General features: G+C 47.4%; 1 protein-coding gene across 1 annotated transcript in view; it reads left to right on the top strand.

Annotated features, from left to right (window-relative positions):
* The window catches only part of LOC147120004 (flagellum-associated coiled-coil domain-containing protein 1-like), a 132,641-nt gene that overhangs the window by 31,102 nt on the left and 81,653 nt on the right, over positions 1–19,886 (top strand). The window contains exon 4 of the mRNA XM_085985494.1: positions 14,881–15,002. Within this exon, the coding sequence (XP_085841620.1) occupies positions 14,881–15,002 (122 nt within the window). The remainder of the gene's footprint in view (positions 1–14,880; positions 15,003–19,886) is intronic.

The raw sequence follows: 19,886 nt of genomic DNA, 5'->3' as shown, positions 1-19,886 counted from the left end.
CCCATTCCTGGCGAATATGTTTCGTAAAACTGTGATAGTTTTTTCCGTGGTGGTTGAGGACATTTTTATTACCTCTGGCCACTTTGAATGTGCATCCACCGCAATTAAAAACATCGAGTCCATGAAGGGACCAGCAAAATCAATGTGCACCCTTTGCCATGGAGATGAGGGCCACTCCCATGGATGCAGAGGAGCTTGTGGTGGGGCGTTTTGGACCTTCTGGCATCCTGCACAGCTCTTGGTCATCTCTTCGATTTCTCTATCGATTCCCGGCCACCACACAAACGCTCTGGCTAAGTTCTTCATTTTTACCCCACCCAGATGACCCTCATGAAGCTCATTGAGCACTCTATCCGTCAACTTAGGTGGAATTACTACTCTGGATCCACACATCAAGGTTCCTCTGCACACTGACAGCTGTTCTCTTGGCGAGAATGCTAGCAGCAGTGGTTCGCCATCTGCTGGCCATCCCTTCACCGTTAAATCATAGACCCGTGATAGTGTCGGGTCATTCCGCGTTTCCTTTTCTATGTTTGCATTCGTCACAGGGAGACATTCGACTATGGTCGAGTGGAATAACTTCATTCGATCCACTGCAAGGTCGTCTTCTTCCACCGTCGGCAACGGTAGGCGTGACAATCCATCAGCATTCCCATGCTGTTTAGTTCCTTTGTACTCGATGTCATATTGGTGTGCCCCTAGGAAAAGGGACCACCTCTGCAGCCGTTGTGCTGTCATTATCGGTACACCCTTCTGAGGGTTGAAAATGGAGACAAGAGGTTGATGATCAGTTAGTAGAGTAAATTTTTGACCGTGCAGGTAGTGATTGAACTTCTTCACCCCCCACACTAGGCTGAGGGCCTCTCTGTCAATCTGGGCGTAGTTACGCTCGGCAGAAGTTAATGAGCGTGACGCAAAAGCTCTCGGCCTCTCTAAACCATCAAGGAATTTATGTGACAGTACCGCCCCAATGCCGTAGGGAGACGCATCACACGCCAGTCTGATCGGCAGTGCTGAGTTGTAGTGAGCCAATACTTCTCCTGAAGTGATTAGGTCCTTACTCTTCTGAAAGGCCCGCTTACAATCATCACTCCATTTCCATGCTACCCCCGTTCGTAGCAGGACGTTCAGTGGGTGCAGAATTGTCGACAAATTCGGCAAAAACTTATGGTAGTAATTCACCAATCCGAGGAATGACCTCAGTTGCGACACATTTTCACGTGCTGGGGCCTTAACAACCGCTTCAATTTTGTCAGGGGACTTATGTAACCCCTCTTCATCAATCACGTGGCCACAATACGATATCTGTTTCTTAAAAAACTCGCACTTGGGGCGGTTGGCTCATAGCCCATGTTCCCGTAGTCTAGTGAACACCTGTTCTAGGTTGTTAAGGTGTTCACTGTCATCTTCACCTGTCACTAGGATGTCGTCCAAGTAACACTGAGTCCCCGGAATCCCTTGCAGGACTTGTTCCCTCGCTCTTTGCCATATCGCCGGAGCCGATGCTACTCCGAATACCAATCGATGATACTGGTAAAGACCTTTGTGAATGTTTATCGTGAGATACTTCCTAGAGGACTCGTCAACCTCCATCTGCAAATATGCTTGTGCTAGGTCAATTTTTGTAAAACGCTTCCCTCCAGACAGTGAGGCGAAGATGTCTTCTACGATAGCAAAATACTGCGGATATTGGAAATCCGAAATAACAACAGAAAATGCTGGAAAAACTCAGCAGGTCAGGCAACATCCGTGGACAGAAATTTGAGTTGACGTTTCGGGTCGAACCCTTTTTCAAAACTGGAAAGAAATGATGGATCGGAGGCAGGGCTGCGATCGGACAAAAGAATAAAAGAAACAAAAGAAGTAAAAAAGAGACAATGAAAGGTGTTAGAAGCTAGACGAGATGGTAATAGGCTGAGATTGGGTGTAAAGTGTACTGGCAGGGCAAGGGATAGCTGCCAGGTGTGAGAGCGAAACAAAAGGAAAGGGGGGCGGGGGGGAAAGGAGTGGAAAAATTACAAGAAAAAATGAAATAGGGGCCGAGGTTATGATCTGAAATTGTTGAACTCGATATTGAGTCCGGAAGGCTGCAGAGTGCCTAATCGGAAGATGAGGTGCTGTTCCTCGAGTTTACGTTGAGCTTCCGTGGAACAATACAAGAGGCCAAGGACGGTGAGGTCCGAGTGGGAATGGAGCGTTGAATTAAAATGACAGGCGACCGGAAGCTCGGGGTCACCCTTACGGACTGAACGGAGGTGTTCCGCAAAGCGGTCACCCAATCTGCGTTTGGTCTCCCCAATGTAGAGGAGACCGCATCGTGAGCAGCGAATACAGTATACTAGATTGCGAGAAGTACAAGTAAATCGCTGTTTCACCTGGAAGGGGTGTTTGGGGCCCTGGACAGTGGGAAGGAGAGGGGCAGGTGTTACATCTCCTCCGCTTGCACGGGAAGGTGCCAGGCGAAGGGGAAGGGCTGTTTCGGGTGATAGAGGAGTGCACTAGGGTGTCTCGGAGGGAGCGGTCCCTGCAGAATGCTGAAAGGGGAGGGGAGGGGAAGATACGTTTGGTGGTGGGATCACTTTGGAGGTAGCGTAAATGCCGGAGGATGATCCGTTGAATGTGGAGGCTGGTGGGGTGAAAGGTGAGGACAAGGGGAACCCTATCGTGGTTCCGGGAGGGAGGGGCAGGGGTGAGGGCAGAAGTGCGGGAGATAGAACTAACACGGTCGAGGGCAGTGTCAATCACGGTAGAGGGGAATCCTCGGTTGCGGAAAAAGGAAGACATGTCTGAAGCACTGGTGTGGAAGGTGGCATCGTCGGAGCAGATACGGCGGAGACGGAGAAACTGGGAGAATGGAATAGAGTCCTTACAGGAAGCGGGGTGGGAGGAAGTGTAGTCCAGGTAGCTGTGGGAGTCAGTGGGCTTGTAGTGAATATTGGTCGATAACCTATCCCCAGAGATGGAGACGGAGAAGTCGAGGAAGGGAAGGGAAGAGTCAGAGATGGACCATGTGAAGGTGAGGGAAGGGTGGAAATTGGAGGCGAAGTGAATGAAATTGTCAAGTTCGGGACGAGAGCAGGAAACGGCACCGATACAGTCATCAATGTATCGGAAAAAGAGGTGAGGGAGGGGACCCGAGTAGGACTGGAACAAAGATTGTTCCACATAGCCCACGAAAAGGCAGGCATAGCTAGGACCCATGCGGGTACCCATGGCAACACTTTTGATTTGGAGGAAATGAGTGGAGTTAAAGGAGAAGTTGTTCAATGTGAGAACAAGTTCAGCCAGGCGGAGGAGGGTAGTGGTGGATGGGGACTGGTCGGGCCTCTCTTCAAGGAAGAAGCGGAGCGCCCTCAGGCCATCCGGGTGGGGGATGGAGGTGTAGAGGGATTGTACGTCCATGGTGAAAAGGAAGCGGTTGGGGCCAGGAAACTGGAAACTGTTAAAGTGGCGGAGGGCGTCCGAAGAATCGCGGATGTAGGTGGGAAGAGACTGGGCAAGAGGAGAAAAGATGGAGTCAAGATAGGAAGAGATAAGTTCCATGGGGCAAGAACAGGCTGAAACGATGGGTCTACCAGGGCAGTCCTGTTTGTGGATCTTGGGAAGGAGGTAGAAGCGGGCTGTGCGGGGTTGGGGAACTATGAGGTTGGTGGCAGCAGGGGGAAGATCTCCAGAGGAGATGAGGTCAGTGACAGTCTTGGAAATGGTGGTTTGATGTTCGGTAGTGGGGTCATGGTCCAGGGGGAGGTAGGAGGAGGTGTCGGAGAGTTGGCATTCAGCTTCCGCTAGGTAGAGGTCAGTGCGCCAAACAACAACAGCACCACCCTTGTCAGCGGTTTTAATGACAATGTCAGGGTTGGATCTAAGAGAATGGAGTGCTGCAAGTTCAAAGGGAGGTAGGTTGGAGTGAGTGAGGGGAGCAGAGAAATGGAGACGGCCGATGTCACGGCGGCAGTTAGCAATGAAAAGATCTAGAGAGGGTAAGAGGCCAGGGGGAGGGGTCCAGGTAGAACGGGAATTCTGCAAGCGGGAGAAAGGGTCAGTTGTGCGGGGGGAAGACTCCTGGCCAGAGAAGTGGGCACGGAGACGAAGGCGGCGGAAAAAGAGCGCAACATCGTGCCGAGCTCGAAATTCATTGAGGTGGGGGCGTAAGGGGATGAAGCTCAGGCCTTTGCTGAGGACTGATCGTTCAGGGTCAGAGAGTGGGAGGTCAGAGGGGATAGTGAAAACGCGGCAGGGGGTAAGATTGGGGGAAGGGGGGTCAGAGGAAAGTGAAGGGGAAGAAGGTACCGGAGGGCGTTGGTGTCCAAGAGTTGATGAAGCTTGCGATCCTTGACATCGGAAAGGAAGAAGAAAAGTTTTTTGTTGAAGCGTCGGATGAGTCGAAGGATGAAATGGAACTGTGGACCCGGACAGCTTTGAGATAGAGTGCGTTGGTGCTGCTGAAGAGAGAGGTCGAGGTTGTTCATGTGGCGGCGCATGGCGTTGAGCGTGGATCTCAAGATGCAGCGAGAGCAGTAGTTCGAGGAACGATTAATATCTTGGAGATATTTGTAATCCTGGGTGGATCCGAAGCACGAAGGGTGGAAGTTTAGTTGGAATCCACGTGGAATAAGTCGGAACCGGAGACAGTTGCTGAGGAAAATGATGTGGCTGTGAAACCGAGTCTTGGCAGATACCTGATCAAACACGAGAAGGGAAACTGTTGAGTCTGTATGTCCCAGTTAGGTTTAGGATCAATCACTGGACACAGACAACAAGAATAACTTTTAACAGGTCTTTACTATTCGAAGGTCAGGGCTGAACTGCCCAGCAAATCCTTGCACAACACTTATATACCGGTGTGGTCACCACCGGTATTACAGTATACAGCAGCCAAGAGAAAGTAGTACATCTCTTACGGTAGTTCTCTTAAGGTGGAACAGGTTACATACACCACAATCCTCCCTTTTTAGCTTAACAGTTATATCCCCATTTAACATAACATAATAACATATATATATACAACTTCATGCAAAGCAGTTCAAAGATTCAGTCTCTGAGGAGGCCTCCTGATTCGAGTTGGATAACGCCTTTCAGGGGTCTCTGATTCTCGTTGCTGGGGTGACTCATCTAGTTGGTCTCTTATGGATTGGACATCATCATCAGGTACATTCACTTCTGAGGTAGATGCTTCAGGTTCACTAACTTCTTTCACGGTTGTCTCTGCCGTAACCATGGGTTCGACCCTTGTTCTCGATTCTACCAGTTGGTCAGCGTGACTCCGTATTACATTTTCACCAATATCTACCGTGTACATCAGGGGTCCTTGTCTGGCCCGAATTGTTCCAGATTGCCATTTCTCGTTTTTATAGTCCCGGGCTAACACTAGTTGTCCTATTTCGAAACTCCGAGTGGTCTTGTTATTTATATGCTGGAACTGTTTGTTTTCAACTTCCCTCCGCACATTTGGTTTTAACAAGTCCAACCTGGACCGCAACCTCCTGTTGTAGAACATCATGGCAGGACTTTGGTTTGTCACTGCATGAGTGGCGTTTCGATATGCCAGTAGGAATTTGTCCACCTTGTGTTGTAGTGGAATCTGATCTTCGCTCATGGCCTTTATTGCTTTTTTAAACGTTTGTACAAATCTCTCGGCCAACCCGTTTGTAGCCGGATGATATGGGGCAGAGGTATAATGTTTCACCCCATTCTTCTTCATGAATCCCTGGAATTCTTCTGACACGAACTGTGGTCCGTTGTCTGAACATATTTGTTCTGGCAATCCATTTCTCGCAAATATCGTTCTTAACACCGCGATCATCTTTTCCGAGGTAGTGGTAGTCATCTTAATCATTTCTGGCCATTTAGAATGTGCGTCCACCGCAATTAAAAACATGGAGTCCATGAAAGGACCAGCAAAGTCAATATGTACACGTTGCCATGGGGTTGAAGGCCATTCCCATGGATGCAGCGGTGCAATCGGAGGTGCATTTTGCACTTTTTGGCACCCTGAGCAGCTTTTCGTCAGCTCCTCTATCTGTTGGTCGATACCCGGCCACCACACATAAGCCCTAGCAAGGCTTTTCATCTTGACTCCCCCCAGATGACCTTCATGCAGTTCCTTTAGAACTCTCTCTCTTAACTTAGGAGGAATAATCACCCTTGTTCCATACATCAATGTTCCTTGACAGACGGACAGCTGTTCTCGTCTTGCTGAGAATGCCGGTAACAGTGGATCACCATGTGCTGGCCATCCCTTCACTGTCACTTCGTAGACCCTGGACAGTGTCGGGTCGTTCCTGGTTTCTCTTTCAATACTTGCATTGGTGACTGGTAAACATTCGATGATGGTCGAGTGAAATAACTCAACAGGGTCAACCGTCGGTGCCTCCTCCTCTGTAGGTAGTGGCAGGCGCGACAGCCCATCAGCATTACCATGCTGCTTTGTACCTTTGAATTCTATCTGATATTGATGTGCCCCTAGGAAAAGGGACCATCTCTGGAGTCTCTGTGCTGTCATCACCGAAACACCCTTCTTAGGGTTAAAAATGGATACCAACGGCTGGTGGTCTGTCAGAAGCGTAAACTTTTGGCCCTGCAGGTAATGATTAAACTTCTTTACTCCCCACACAAGGCTGAGAGCCTCCCTATCTATCTGAGCATAATTGCGCTCAGCGGAGGTCAATGATCTAGATGCGAACGCAACTGGCCTCTCCTGGCCATTTGGCAACTTGTGTGAGAGTACTGCCCCAATACCATATGGAGAAGCATCACAAGCCAAACGAATAGGCAGCGTTGGGTTGAAGTGAGCCAACACTTCCTCTGAGGTGATCAATGCCTTGCTTTCGCGAAAGGCCCTCTTACAGTCCTCGCTCCACTTCCATGGTGCTCCCTTCTGCAAAAGAACGTTCAGCGGGTGCAGCACCGTGGATAAATTTGGCAGAAACTTATGGTAATAGTTAATCAACCCTAGAAACGACCTCAATTGGGATACATTATCCGGAGCGGGAGCCTTCACAACAGCTTCGATCTTGTCAGGAGACTTATGAAGCCCCTCCTGGTCAATGACATGACCACAGTACGAGATCCGCTTCTGAAAGAATTCACATTTCTGGCAATTAACTCGAAGACCATATTCTTTCAATCTGGTGAGCACCAGTTCCAAGTTTGCAAGGTGTTCCTCGTCATCATCTCCTGTAATCAGAATATCGTCCAGGTAACATTGTGTACCTGGAATTCCCTGTAATACCTGCTCCATGGCCCTCTGCCAAATTGCTGGAGCCGATGCCACTCCAAAAACCAGTCTATTATACCGGTACAAGCCTTTATGCGTGTTGATCGTGAGATACTGGCGTGACTCTTCCTCAACTTCCATCTGTAAGTACGCCTGCGCCAGGTCTATCTTGGTGAAGTGTTTCCCGCCAGACAATGAAGCGAAGATATCCTCAATCCGTGGAAGCGGATACTGCACCGTGTGAAGCACCGGATTAACAGTGATCTTGAAATCACCACAGATGCGAACCTTCCCCGGTTCCCCCGGCTTGTTGCTCGATGAACGCTTCATGACTGGGACAATGGGCGTGGCCCACTCACTCCAGTCTACCTTAGACAGTACTCCTGAATGTTCTAGCCCTTCCAGCTCAGCTTCCACAGCAGGTCGTATTGCATAAGGTACCGGTCTGGCTTTGAAAAATTTTGGGTTTGCATGTTCTTCAATCTTGATGTTTGCCGTAATTCCTCTCAGTGTTCCCAGTCCTTGTTGGAACACCTCTTTAGCATCGTCCAATATTCTGGACAATCGTTTAGGTTTGACATCTTTTGTACCGGAATCTACCGTTAGTGCTTTTAAGGAATGCCAGTCCATATTTATTTTCCTAATCCACTCCCGTCCCAGTAGTGGTGGACCTCCCTCAGGTAGCACATATAAGTCCATTCCTCAGCTTTCTTTGCCCTTGTGGACCACCTTTACCTCTATCTTCCCGATGGGGTATACTCTTTGCCCCGTGTATGTTTTCAATACAATCTCCATATCCCGTAGGGGAATATGTGGGAATAACCTTTTGTAATCTTTCTTATTCATGACCATCAATGCCGATCCAGTGTCCAATTCCATCTTCACTTGGGCTCCTGCTATCTGAAGTGTGACCCAAATTGTTTGGAGGTCTGCTTCCTTACCAACATTGTGTACTCTTAGACTACCCAGTTCATTACTGCTGGCGTCTGAATCTGACTTCTGTTCGTTCGAACTGTTCTCTGTCACCTTGTGTACCTTTTTGTACTTTTCCTGCGGTGACTTTTTGTTGCTGGTCTTCTTTCCTGACCGGCATACTTTAGCTATGTGACCAAGCCTGCCACATTTTCTGCATTCCTGATTTTTGAACCAGCACTGGTTCTGATCGTGTGTTGTCTTTCCACAACGATAACATTTTACTGTACTCAAGACCATTTGATTGGTACAGAGTTCCGGTGACCGTAGCTGCCTTTCTGCAGTGCCTCTTGCTGCGGCTTCTTGTGATGCTGCAATAGTGACAGCTTTATCAAGCGTAAGATCATTCTCTTCAAGCAGTCGCTTTTGTGTTCCTTCTTTTAACAATCCACACACAAATGTATCTCTCAGCGCATCTGCTAGCCCTGTCCCAAACTGACAGTACTTCGATAGCTTACGTAGTTCAATTAAAAATTCAGCGTTGCTTTCGTCTTTCAACTGCGTTCTTCTGTAAAATTTAAATCGTTCCGCTATCATCAGCGGTGTGGGGTTTAAATGATTTTTCAGGACAGTAACAATATTCACGAAGGTCTGATCCGCCGGTTTAATTGGTGATGGAAGGTGCTTCAATAGCCCGTATGTCTTCGCCCCCATTGAGCTTAATAAGGTTAATGCTTTCTCATCATCTGGTACCTTATTTTCTTTACAATAAACTTCCATGCGTTCTACATACGTGGTCCAATCTTCGACATCGCTATCAAAGGTATTAATGCTCCCATGTTTAGGCATCCTTGCAAGTTAAAAAAATTTTTTTTTTTTTAAGTGGCGGCTTCCCGCGCTTGTCTTCTTCCCCCGCCTACTAAAATGGCGGCTTCCCGCGCTTGGCGGTCTTTCCCGTTCTCGTCTTCTTCCCCCGCCGACTACAATGGCAGATTCCCGCATTTGCCTTCTTCCCCCGCTGGCTGCAATGGCGATTGCCTTGCTGCTGCCGTTCTCGCCTCCCCAGCGGTTCTCACTCCCCCGACGCTGCTTTGCCTTGCAGCCCCGCTTGCAGCCCAGTCCTTTACATCGGCTGCGTTTGAATTCTCCGCGGCTCTCGTGCCTTAAGCTTCTCAACTCCCCGACGCTGTTTTGCCTCGCAGCCCCGCTCGCAGCCCGGTCCTGTACACCGGCTGCGTTTGAGTTCTCCGCGGCTCTCGAGCCTTAAGCTGCCCCAGTCGCTGCGCCTCTCAGCCTCGATTGCAGCCCGGCCCTTTCTACCGGCCGTGGTCGAGCTCTCCTCCCTTATTCCTCTGTTTTCCCTCCCCTACTCCACAGTCAACGCGGCCGACTTTCTGCTCGTGTCGCTGATCGGCTTACCCACCACCGTGGTAGAAGGAATGAACACTGCCTGTCGCTGATGGAGGGCTTCGTGGTCAGAATTCTTTTTCTTTTTAACCCGGGTTCTCGATGCCTCCCGTGTGATGGTGCTCAGCAGGATGATGAGGGCGGATGCCTCTTCTCGACGCCCGTTTTGAGGACGAAGCTGCCTTGGATGTAAATTTGCCGCAGGGTAAGATCGGACTCGTCGCCACTGTTGAGTCTGTATGTCCCAGTTAGGTTTAGGATCAATCACTGGACACAGACAACAAGAATAACTTTTAACAGGTCTTTACTATTCAAAGGTCAGGGCTGAACTGCCCAGCAAATCCTTGCACAACACTTATATACCGGTGTGGTCACCACCGGTATTACAGTATACAGCAGCCAAGAGAAAGTAGTACATCTCTTAAGGTAGTTCTCTTAAGGTGGAACAGGTTACATACACCACAGAAACTGTCTTCTATCCTTGGAAGAGGATATTGTACTGTGTGAAGGACTGGGTTCACAGTCACCTTGAAATCCCCACAGATGCGAATCTTCCTTGGCTCCCCGGACTTATTGCTTAACGTTTTCTTCATGACAGGAATGATGGGTGTCGCCCACTCGTTCCAGTCGACCTTAGACAACACGCCTGCCTTCTCCAGATTCTCCAGCTCTGCCTCGACGGCTGGGCGAATTGCATATGGTACCGGTCTTGCTTTGAAAAACTTGGGAACTGCATTCTCTTCTATTTTTATCGAGGCGGTTATGCCTTTAAGCATGCCCAGTTCTTGTTGAAATACCTCTTTGGCGTTAGCTAAGATTGTTGACAATCATCCAGGAGTGACGTCTTCATCTTTTTTACCGTCCACCGTCATTGCATGAATGGAGTGCCAATCTAAGTTTATCTTCCTGATCCATTCACGTCCCAATAACGGTGGTCCACCATTTGGCAGTATGTAGAGATACAATTTCCGTATTTTCTTGCCGTTGTATTTGACAGGCACCCTTATTTTTCCTCTGGGGTATACTTTTTGCCCCGTATACGCCGTCAAGACGATGGATGTCTCTTTCAAGGGTATGTGTGAGAATAGCCGCTCGTAGTCTCGTCAATTCATGATGGTTAGCGCTGATCCTGTATCCAATTCCATTTTAACTTGGGACCCTGCTATCGTGAGGGTGACCCAAATGGTTCGGTAATCCTCTTTTGCGATTACATTGTGAAGTTTGAGACAGCTTAGTCTCCTGTTCCCGGATTCACTATCGCTCATCTGGTCTTCGGAACTACTGTCCGTCATCTTTTGTACTTTCTTGTACAGTCCCTTAGTAGCCTTTTTGTTGTCACTGGTCTTCTTCCCAGACCTGCAAACTCGTGCAATGTGTCCCATCTTTCCGCATTGCCTGCAGCGATAACATTTTGCAAATCCCCGTGTCATTTCGTGGGTGCCGTATTCCTGTGGCTTTTGTTGAATTTCTGCAGCTCCCCTGGCTGCTGCTTCATACGATACTGCCACGCTGAAAGCCTTATCTAGCGTCAGCTCTTTCTCTGATAGTAACTTCTTCTGTGTTCCTTCACTCAGGAGTCCACAGACAAATTTGTCCCGTAGGGTATCTGCCAGTCCTTCTCCGAACTGGCAGTGCTTTGATAGCTTGCGTAGTTCCGTAAGGTACTCAGCATTGCTCTCATCTTTATGCTGAGTTCTCCTGTGGAATTTAAATCTTTCTGCTATCAACAACGGTGCAGGGTTTAGGTGTTCCTGTAGGACAGCAACAATTTCGTTAAAACTCTTCGCCTTCGGTTTGGCTGGAGTAATCAGGTCCCGCAATAGGCCGTACGTTCTAGCGCCCATTAAGTTTAGCAATACCGATGCCTTTTTCTCATCAGCTATTTCGTTTGCCTCGAAATATACCTCGACTCTTTCCACATATGTGGTCCAGTCCTCTATTGTATTATCAAATGCAGTGATACAGCCAGTCTTCGGCATCTTGCAAATCTAAAATGGCGCCTCCCGCGCTTTGCCTTCTTCCCCGATTTAACAAAATGGCGCCTCCCGCGCTTTGCCTTCTTCCCCACTGATTAAGATGGCGCCTCCCGCGCTTTGCCTTCTTCCCCGCTGTTGCTAGCGCTGCTTTCCGCGGTTCCCGTTGCAACCTGCAGCTCCTCGTGGTTTCTTGCACGTTTAATATTTCTTTTTTTTATTATTTTCCCGTCGTGGAACAACCCTGTGGGACTCTTGCCTCCCTCTTCTCGGGTCTATACGCAGCCCGGCTTCGTAGCACCGGTCGCGCCCTGTGTGCTCCACCCTCTCTCTCTCTTCTTCCCGACAACGCTGCTCGGCCCCGTTGCAAGCCACCCGATCGAGTTCGTGACCGCCGCAGCCCAGGAAGGATCAGTGTACTACCTGCCACCAGCCCGATTAGCTGAAGCACCGTCGACAGGAACCAGGCCCCGCTTCCGACAACCTCTCCAGCAATCTTCAACTCCACTAACACAGGGGCGGATGCCCACGGTCGACACCCGTTTCTACTGCCTCTTACTTTCTTTTCTTCCTGGCCTCGACCTCTGCTCACTTCGCTGTAGGAATGGATCCCAGGAGGTGGTGCAGACTGTAGGTAGGTTCGTATCTGCTCGTCGTCAGTATTACGTCCGTGAATGATTGAGACACGGACAGCAGGAGTTGAACAAAACAAGTCTTTACTGATGGAAGTCAATAGTGAAACTGAAAACAACAGAGGCTCACTAGTGCCTTTTATACAGGGGTGGTCACTGCCGGTACTGCAGTCTGAGACCAGTTATTCTCTTAAAGGTACATACACAACAAGAAACGTTTAGTATTTGGCTAGAGGTGAACCCTCAAAATCTGGATTAAAAAGTAAGGACAGGTCAACCAGATTCCGCAAGATAGGGTAACGTTTTGGGTAAGACCTGCCCTTTGAACAGTTTCTTGTAACAAGCATGTTGGTTAATGCAATGTCACTCTGTCAGTCTGTACTCCTTTATTTGAGCATAATCACAAACCTACAATAGTGTCCCCTTTTTCCAATTCTCTGAATGCCTTGTTGCCTTCTTCACCCTCTGCCCTCTTTCCATATTTGAACCATAGTTCCCCTTTTTTAAAATTCTCATCCTTGTGTTCAAATCTCTCCATGGCCTCACCCCTCCCTATCTCTATAACCTTATCCAGCTCTACAATCCCCCAAGATCTCTGTGCTCCTCTAATTTTGGCCTCTCGCGCATCCTCCACTTTCTTCACCTCACCATTGGTGGCCGTGCCTTCAGCCGCTTAGGACCTAAGCTCTGGAATTCCCTCCCTAAACCTCTCTGCCTCGTAACCCTCTCTCCTTAGGCTTATATTCGCTAGAGTTAGGCTTATATTCGCTAGAGTTTAGAAGAATGAGAGGGGGTCTCATTGAAACTTATAAAATTCTAACAGGACTAGACAGACTAGATGCAGGAAGGATGTTCCCAATGGCGGGGCAGTCCAGAACCAGGGGTCACAGTCTAAGGATAAGGGGTAAGCCATTTAGGACTGAGATGAGGAGGAATTTCTTCACCCAGAGAGTGGTGAACCTGTGAAATTCTCTACCACACAAGGCAGTTGAGGCCAATTCATTAAATATATTCAAGAAGGAGTTAGATATATTTCTTAAGGCTAAAGAGATCAAAGGATATGTGGAGAAAGCAGGGACAGGGTACTGAATTTGGATGATCAGCCATGATCTCATTAAATGGCAGAACAGGCTCGAGGGGCCGAATGGCCTACACCTGCTCCTATCTTCTATGTTTCCTCCTGTAAGACACTACTTAAAACCTACCTCTTTGACCAAGCTTTTGGTCACCTGTCCTAATATCTTCTTACAATAGCAAAATACTGCAGATGCTGGAAATCCGAAATAACAACAGAAAATGCTGGAAAAACTCAGCAGGCCAGGCAACATCCGTGGAGGGAAAATAGAGTCGACGCTTCGGGTCTAACCCTTTTTCAAAACTGGAAAGGAAATGAAATAGATTGAAAGGCAGGGCTGGGAGAGAACAAAAGAAGTGAAGAGGCATTAAGAGGAATTCAAAACGAGACGAGATGGTGATAGGACTAGTGGAGACAAAAGACGGCTCTAGATTAGGTGTGGAATGTTCTGGCAGAATGAGAGACAGCTGCCATGTGGGAGAGAGAAAAAAAAGGCGGCGGGGGGGGGAGGGCCAAAACAAAGATGTGGATAAAATATAAGCAAAAATGGAAAGGGGGCCGAGTTATGATCTGAAATTGTTGAACTCGATGTTGAGTCCGGAAGGCTGTAAAGTGCCTAATCGGAAGATGAGGCGCTGTTCCTCGAGTTTACGTTGAGCTTCCGTGGAACAATGCAAGAGCCCGAGTACAGTGAGGTTTGAGTGGGAATGGGGCGGTGAATTAAAGTGACAGGCGACCGGAAGCTCGGGGTCCCCCTTACGGGCTGAACGGAGGAGTTCCGCAAAGCGGTCACCCAATCTGCGTTTGGTCTCCCCAATGTAGAGGAGACCACATCGTGAGCAGCGAAAGGGGGTGGGAGTGGAAGAACATGATTCAGGCCTAACAGAGGGCGGGAGAATGTGATCTAGCTTCCCATCTCGATCACAATAACGTTCTTGCTCATATTCCCCCCACCCCTTTAGACCCGGATCACATTCATCCCGCCTCCCCACTGGTCTCACTGTGCTCCCCCCAACAAGTTCCTGACCTTCTCTCCCTGAGTTCCTGCCTTTCCCACCCGCCCGAGTTCCTGACCTTCTCCCACCTCAAAGTTCCTGACCTTCTCTCCCTGAGCTCATACCTTCTCCCACCCTTTCGATTACCACTCCTTCCCCTTCGATCCCCTCTCCTCCCCCCTTCAATCCCCTTTCTCCCCACATCGATCCCCTCCCCGCTCCTCTCTCCCCCCCTTCAAACCCGTCTCCTCTCTCCCCCCTTCGATCCCCTCTCCCCCACCATCCTACTCCCTGACCTTCTCCGCACGGAGCCAAGGAAAGTGTGCCGCAGCCACCGCACCATTTGGTACTGCGCATGTGTGACCGGATCGTGTGACCCTGACAAACCGGTGTGACCCTGAGAAACCAGCGACAGCCCGATTCCCTGAGGCAAATTAATTTCCTGTGATGTGGGGACAGAATGATGACACTTTTGGTCACCATCTCACCCCAAAAACTATTCAGATACTTGGACCCATTGCTTTGAAAAGCATCGCTGAGACTGGGGACTAAATGGAGGTCACTAGTATTGGCCCAGGCCCATGGTCTCTACGTGCAATGTTCTTGTAACAATATCTATTAGAACCCTGTTTTAAGACAGCGAATAAATGATGTTGTTCATTTCACACAGCTAGGGGACTCTGTTGTCATCGCACCAGGATATGTCTTATCACGGGACAAAAGTAATATTACTGTCAACCTGTGTGATGAGTTCTTCAATCGGATTCACCCGTCCAAAACGTTTGTCCCAAGGTAACTTCACTGTTATAAACTGTTGAATTACTTATTGGGGGGTGGGGGGGCAGAGAGACACGCACAGAAACAGAGAGAGAGAGCTGCTGCATTTTGTTCTGTAATGGGCACTGAGAAATCACATGTACTGTCTCGCTTATATATGGCTCAGTCTAAACTCTTGCCTTCAGCTGCTGTATATCTATCTAAGATTTTCATATTGTGTAGATTGTATATGTCTGCCTCTGTCTCCCTGTACTGTACAGCTTGCTATATCTGTCCCGGTCTCCCTGTACTGTACAGCTTGCTATATCTGTCCCAGTCTCCCTGTATTGTACAGCTTGCTATATCTGTCCCTGTTCCCTGTATTGTACAGCTTGCTATATCTGTCCCAGTCTCCCTGTACTGTACAGCTTGCTATATCTGTCCCATTCTCCCTGTACTGTACAGTTTGCTATACCTGTCTCAGGTCCCTGTATTGTACAGCTTGCTATATCTGTCCCAGTGTCCCTGTACTGTACAGCTTGCTAATCCACTGGAATTTTTTGAGGATGTAACTGGTAGAATAGATAAGGGAGAACCAGTGGATGTGGTGTATTTGGACTTTCAGAAGGCTTTCGATAAGGTCCCGCATAAGAGATTAGCGTGTAAAGTTAAAGCACATGGGATTGGGGGTAAGGTACTGTCTTGGATAGTGAACTGGTTGGCAGACAGGAAGCAAAGAGTTGGAATAAACGGGTCTTTTTCCGAGTGGCAGGCAGTGACTAGTGGGGTACCGCAGGGATTGTTGCTAGGACCCCAGCTATTCACAATATATATAAATGATCTAGACGAGGGAACTAGATGTAATGGCCCAGAAATTCAGGTCTCCACGGGTGAGTACGCATGGGGTACTCACCCGTAGGCCCAATGGAAGTGCCGGTTTCCTGCATGCGCTGCGCATGCGCGGGAAACTGGCACTTCCATGCCCTTGAACGAAGGGGTTCAGAGGTCGAACGCGTGCGCGGGAGAGGCTGCGCGTGTGCATCGAACTTTGGCTTTTTTTGCAGGTTTTCCCGGGAGGGTAAGTCTCCAGAAGTTAGACATATAAAAAGCAGGCATAAGGCCTGCTTTTTACAAGGTAAGTGGTGAATTAATTAAAATTAAAACATTTTTTCCACAGGTTTATTATTTTTAAATACTTTAAAGAAAGGTAAGCTTATTTTTAGCCCCGTTAGAAAATAAAATTATTTTTTTCAAAAATTTAAATTATTGTTTAAAATAGTTATTTCATGTAATTTATAGTTTATTTAAAAAATGTGATTTAAAAAAAAAATATTTGAAGATTTAGTGATGTTATGGGGCCGTAGTATTTCTAACTTTTGACAGCTCTTCCTGTCAGACTTCTGAATGGAGCATTCCCTGCTCCGATTGGCTCCCCATGGCCCACGTGATCCCAAGAGATGCATCGAACTAACTGCGCCCCTGGGATATGCAAGAACTGCGCGCCGGCAGTTGGAGCAGGCCCAGGATCGGAATTCCACGCGGGCCCACAGCTCAACGGCCGGCGCGCAAGGTAAGTGCAGGTCGGGGGCTTGCACCCGCTGGAAGCCCCCGACCCGAATTTCAATATCTCCAAGTTTGCAGACGACACAAAGCTGGGTGGGCGTGTGTGCTGTGAGGAGGATGCAGAGAAACTCCAGTACGATTTGGACAGGTTGGGTGATTGGGCAAATGCATGGCAAATGCAATATAATGTGGATAAATGCGAGGTTATCCGCTTCGGTGGCAAAAACAGGAAGACAGATTATTATTTGAACGCCAATAGATTGGGAAAAGGGGAAGTGCAACGAGACCTGGGTGTCCTTGTGCACCAGTCGCTGAAGGTAAGCATGCAGGTGCAGCAGGCGGTTAAGAAGGCAAATGGTATGTTGTCCTTCATAGTGAGAGGATTTGAGTACAGGAGCAAGGAAGTCTTGCTGCAGTTGTACAGGGCCTTGGTGAGACCACATCTTGAGTATTGTGTGCAGTTTTGGTCGCCTTATCTGAGGAAGGATGTTCTTGCCATGGAGAGAGTGCAGCGAAGATTCACCAGACTGATACCTGGGATGGCAGGAATGACGTAGGAGGAGAGATTGGGTTGATTAGGCTTATATTCACTAGAGTTTAGAAGAATGAGAGGGGATCTCATTGAAACTTATAAAATTCTAACAGGACTAGACAGACTAGATGCAGGAAGGATGTTCCCAATGGCGGGGGAGTCCAGAACCAGGGGTCACAGTCTAAGGATAAGGGGTAAGCCATTTAGGACTGAGATGAGGAGGAATTTCTTCACCCAGAGAGTGGTGAACCTGTGGAATTCTCTGCCACACAGGGCAGTTGAGGCCAATTCATTAAATATATCCAAGAAGGAGTTGGATATATTTCTTGAGGCTAAAGGGATTAAGGGATATGTGGAGAAAGCAGGGACAGGGTACTGAATTTGGATGATCAGCCATGATCTCATTAAATGGCGGAGCGGGCTCGAGGGGCCAAATGGCCTACTCCTGCTCCTATCTTCTATGTTTTATGTTTCTATGCTATATCTGTCCCTGTCTCCCTGTATTGTATAGCTTGCTATATCTGTCCCAGTCTCCCTGTACTGTACAGCTTGCTATATCTGTCCCAGTCTCCCTGTATTGTACAGCTTGCTATATCTGTACCTGTTCCCTGTATTGTACAGCTTGCTATATCTGTCCCAGTCTCCCTGTACTGTACAGCTTGCGATATCTGTCCCAGGTCCCTGTATTGTACAGCTTGCTATATCTGTCTCAGGTCCCTGTATTGTACAGCTTGCTATATCTGTCCCGGTCTCCTTGTATTGCACAGCTTGCTATATCTGTCCCAGTCTCCCTGTATTGTACAGCTTGCTATATCTGTCTCAGGTCCCTGTATTGTACAGCTTGCTATATCTATCTCAGGTCCCTGTATTGTACAGCTTGCTATATCTATCTCAGGTCCCTGTATTGTACAGCTTGCTATATCTGTCCCAGTCTCCCTGTATTGTACAGCTTGCTATATCTGCCTCCATCTCCTTGTACTGTGCAGCTTGCTATGTGTGCCAACTCCTATGATATGTAAACTTTCCCTCTGTTACGTAAGCCCTATTTCTTCTTTTATGTTATTGAATTGCAGTCCTTAGGTTTCTGTGAAGGGAACCAAGGGTGCCTGAAGGATCTTCAGATTTCTGTACTCGTGGGTTTGCTAACCTGTTATTTCTGTTGCTGTGCACTAATACACAGAATCTCTACAATGGTGGCACTTTTGAGGAGCTGGTGCTGCGTTTCTGAAGTCAGAACATAAAGCGAATCAATATTTGCACTGGGAAAGATTGAAAATCACTTCTGGGTGTGAGCAGTCATGGGCTCCATTTACAAATTGGGCCATTTAGAAAAAAACACATTTTTAATTGAAAGATATGAGTGTTGGTTAATCTGAGGAAGTGGATTGTACTTGGGAAGTGAGAAACAGAGTTAACGTTTCAGTGTATAATATATACAGAGTGTTGTACCCAGCAACACCTAGTGTGTCAATGTATAATATATACAGAGTGTTGTACCCAGTAACACCCAGTGTGTCAGTGTATAATATATACAGAGTATTGTACCCAGTAACACCTAGTGTGTCAGTGTATAATATATACAGAGTATTGTACCCAGTAACACCCAGTGTGTCAATGTATAATATATACAGAGTATTGTACCCAGCAACACCTAGTGTGTCAGTGTATAATATATACAGAGTGTTGTACCCAGTAACACCCAGTGTGTCAGTGTATAATATATACAGAGTATTGTACCCAGTAACACCTAGTGTGTCAATGTATAATATATACAGAGTATTGTACCCAGTAACACCCAGTGTGTCAATGTATAATATATACAGAGTATTGTACCCAGTAACACCCAGTGTGTCAATGTATAATATATACAGAGTATTGTACCCAGCAACACCTAGTGTGTCAGTGTATAATATATACAGAGTGTTGTACCCAGCAACACCTAGTGTGTCAATGTATAATATATACAGAGTATTGTACCCAGTAACACCCAGTGTGTCAATGTATAATATATACAGAGTGTTGTACCCAGTAACACCCAGTGTGTCAGTGTATAATATATACAGAGTATTGTACCCAGTAACACCCAGTGTGTCAGTGTATAATATATACAGAGTATTGTACCCAGTAACACCCAGTGTGTCAGTGTATAATATATACAGAGTGTTGTACCCAGCAACACCCAGTGTGTCAGTGTATAATATATACAGAGTATTGTACCCAGTAACACCTAGTGTGTCAGTGTATAATATATACAGAGTATTGTACCCAGTAACACCCAGTGTGTCAATGTATAATATATACAGAGTGTTGTACCCAGCAACACCTAGTGTGTCAATGTATAATATATACAGAGTATTGTACCCAGTAACACCCAGTGTGTCAATGTATAATATATACAGAGTGTTGTACCCAGTAACACCTAGTGTGTCAATGTATAATATATACAGAGTATTGTACCCAGTAACACCCAGTGTGTCAATGTATAATATATACAGAGTATTGTACCCAGTAACACCCAGTGTGTCAATGTATAATATATACAGAGTATTGTACCCAGCAACACCTAGTGTGTCAGTGTATAATATATACAGAGTGTTGTACCCAGCAACACCTAGTGTGTCAATGTATAATATATACAGAGTATTGTACCCAGTAACACCCAGTGTGTCAATGTATAATATATACAGAGTGTTGTACCCAGTAACACCCAGTGTGTCAGTGTATAATATATACAGAGTATTGTACCCAGTAACACCCAGTGTGTCAGTGTATAATATATACAGAGTATTGTACCCAGTAACACCCAGTGTGTCAGTGTATAATAT

The sequence above is a fragment of the Somniosus microcephalus genome, chromosome 4 (genome assembly GCF_052327205.1).
Source record: "Somniosus microcephalus isolate GS21.2 chromosome 4, FLI_Smic_1.0, whole genome shotgun sequence".
Taxonomy (NCBI): Eukaryota; Metazoa; Chordata; class Chondrichthyes; order Squaliformes; family Somniosidae; genus Somniosus; species Somniosus microcephalus.
Note: the sequence above shows the minus strand (reverse complement) of the source record. Positions and strands in the feature narration are given on the sequence as shown.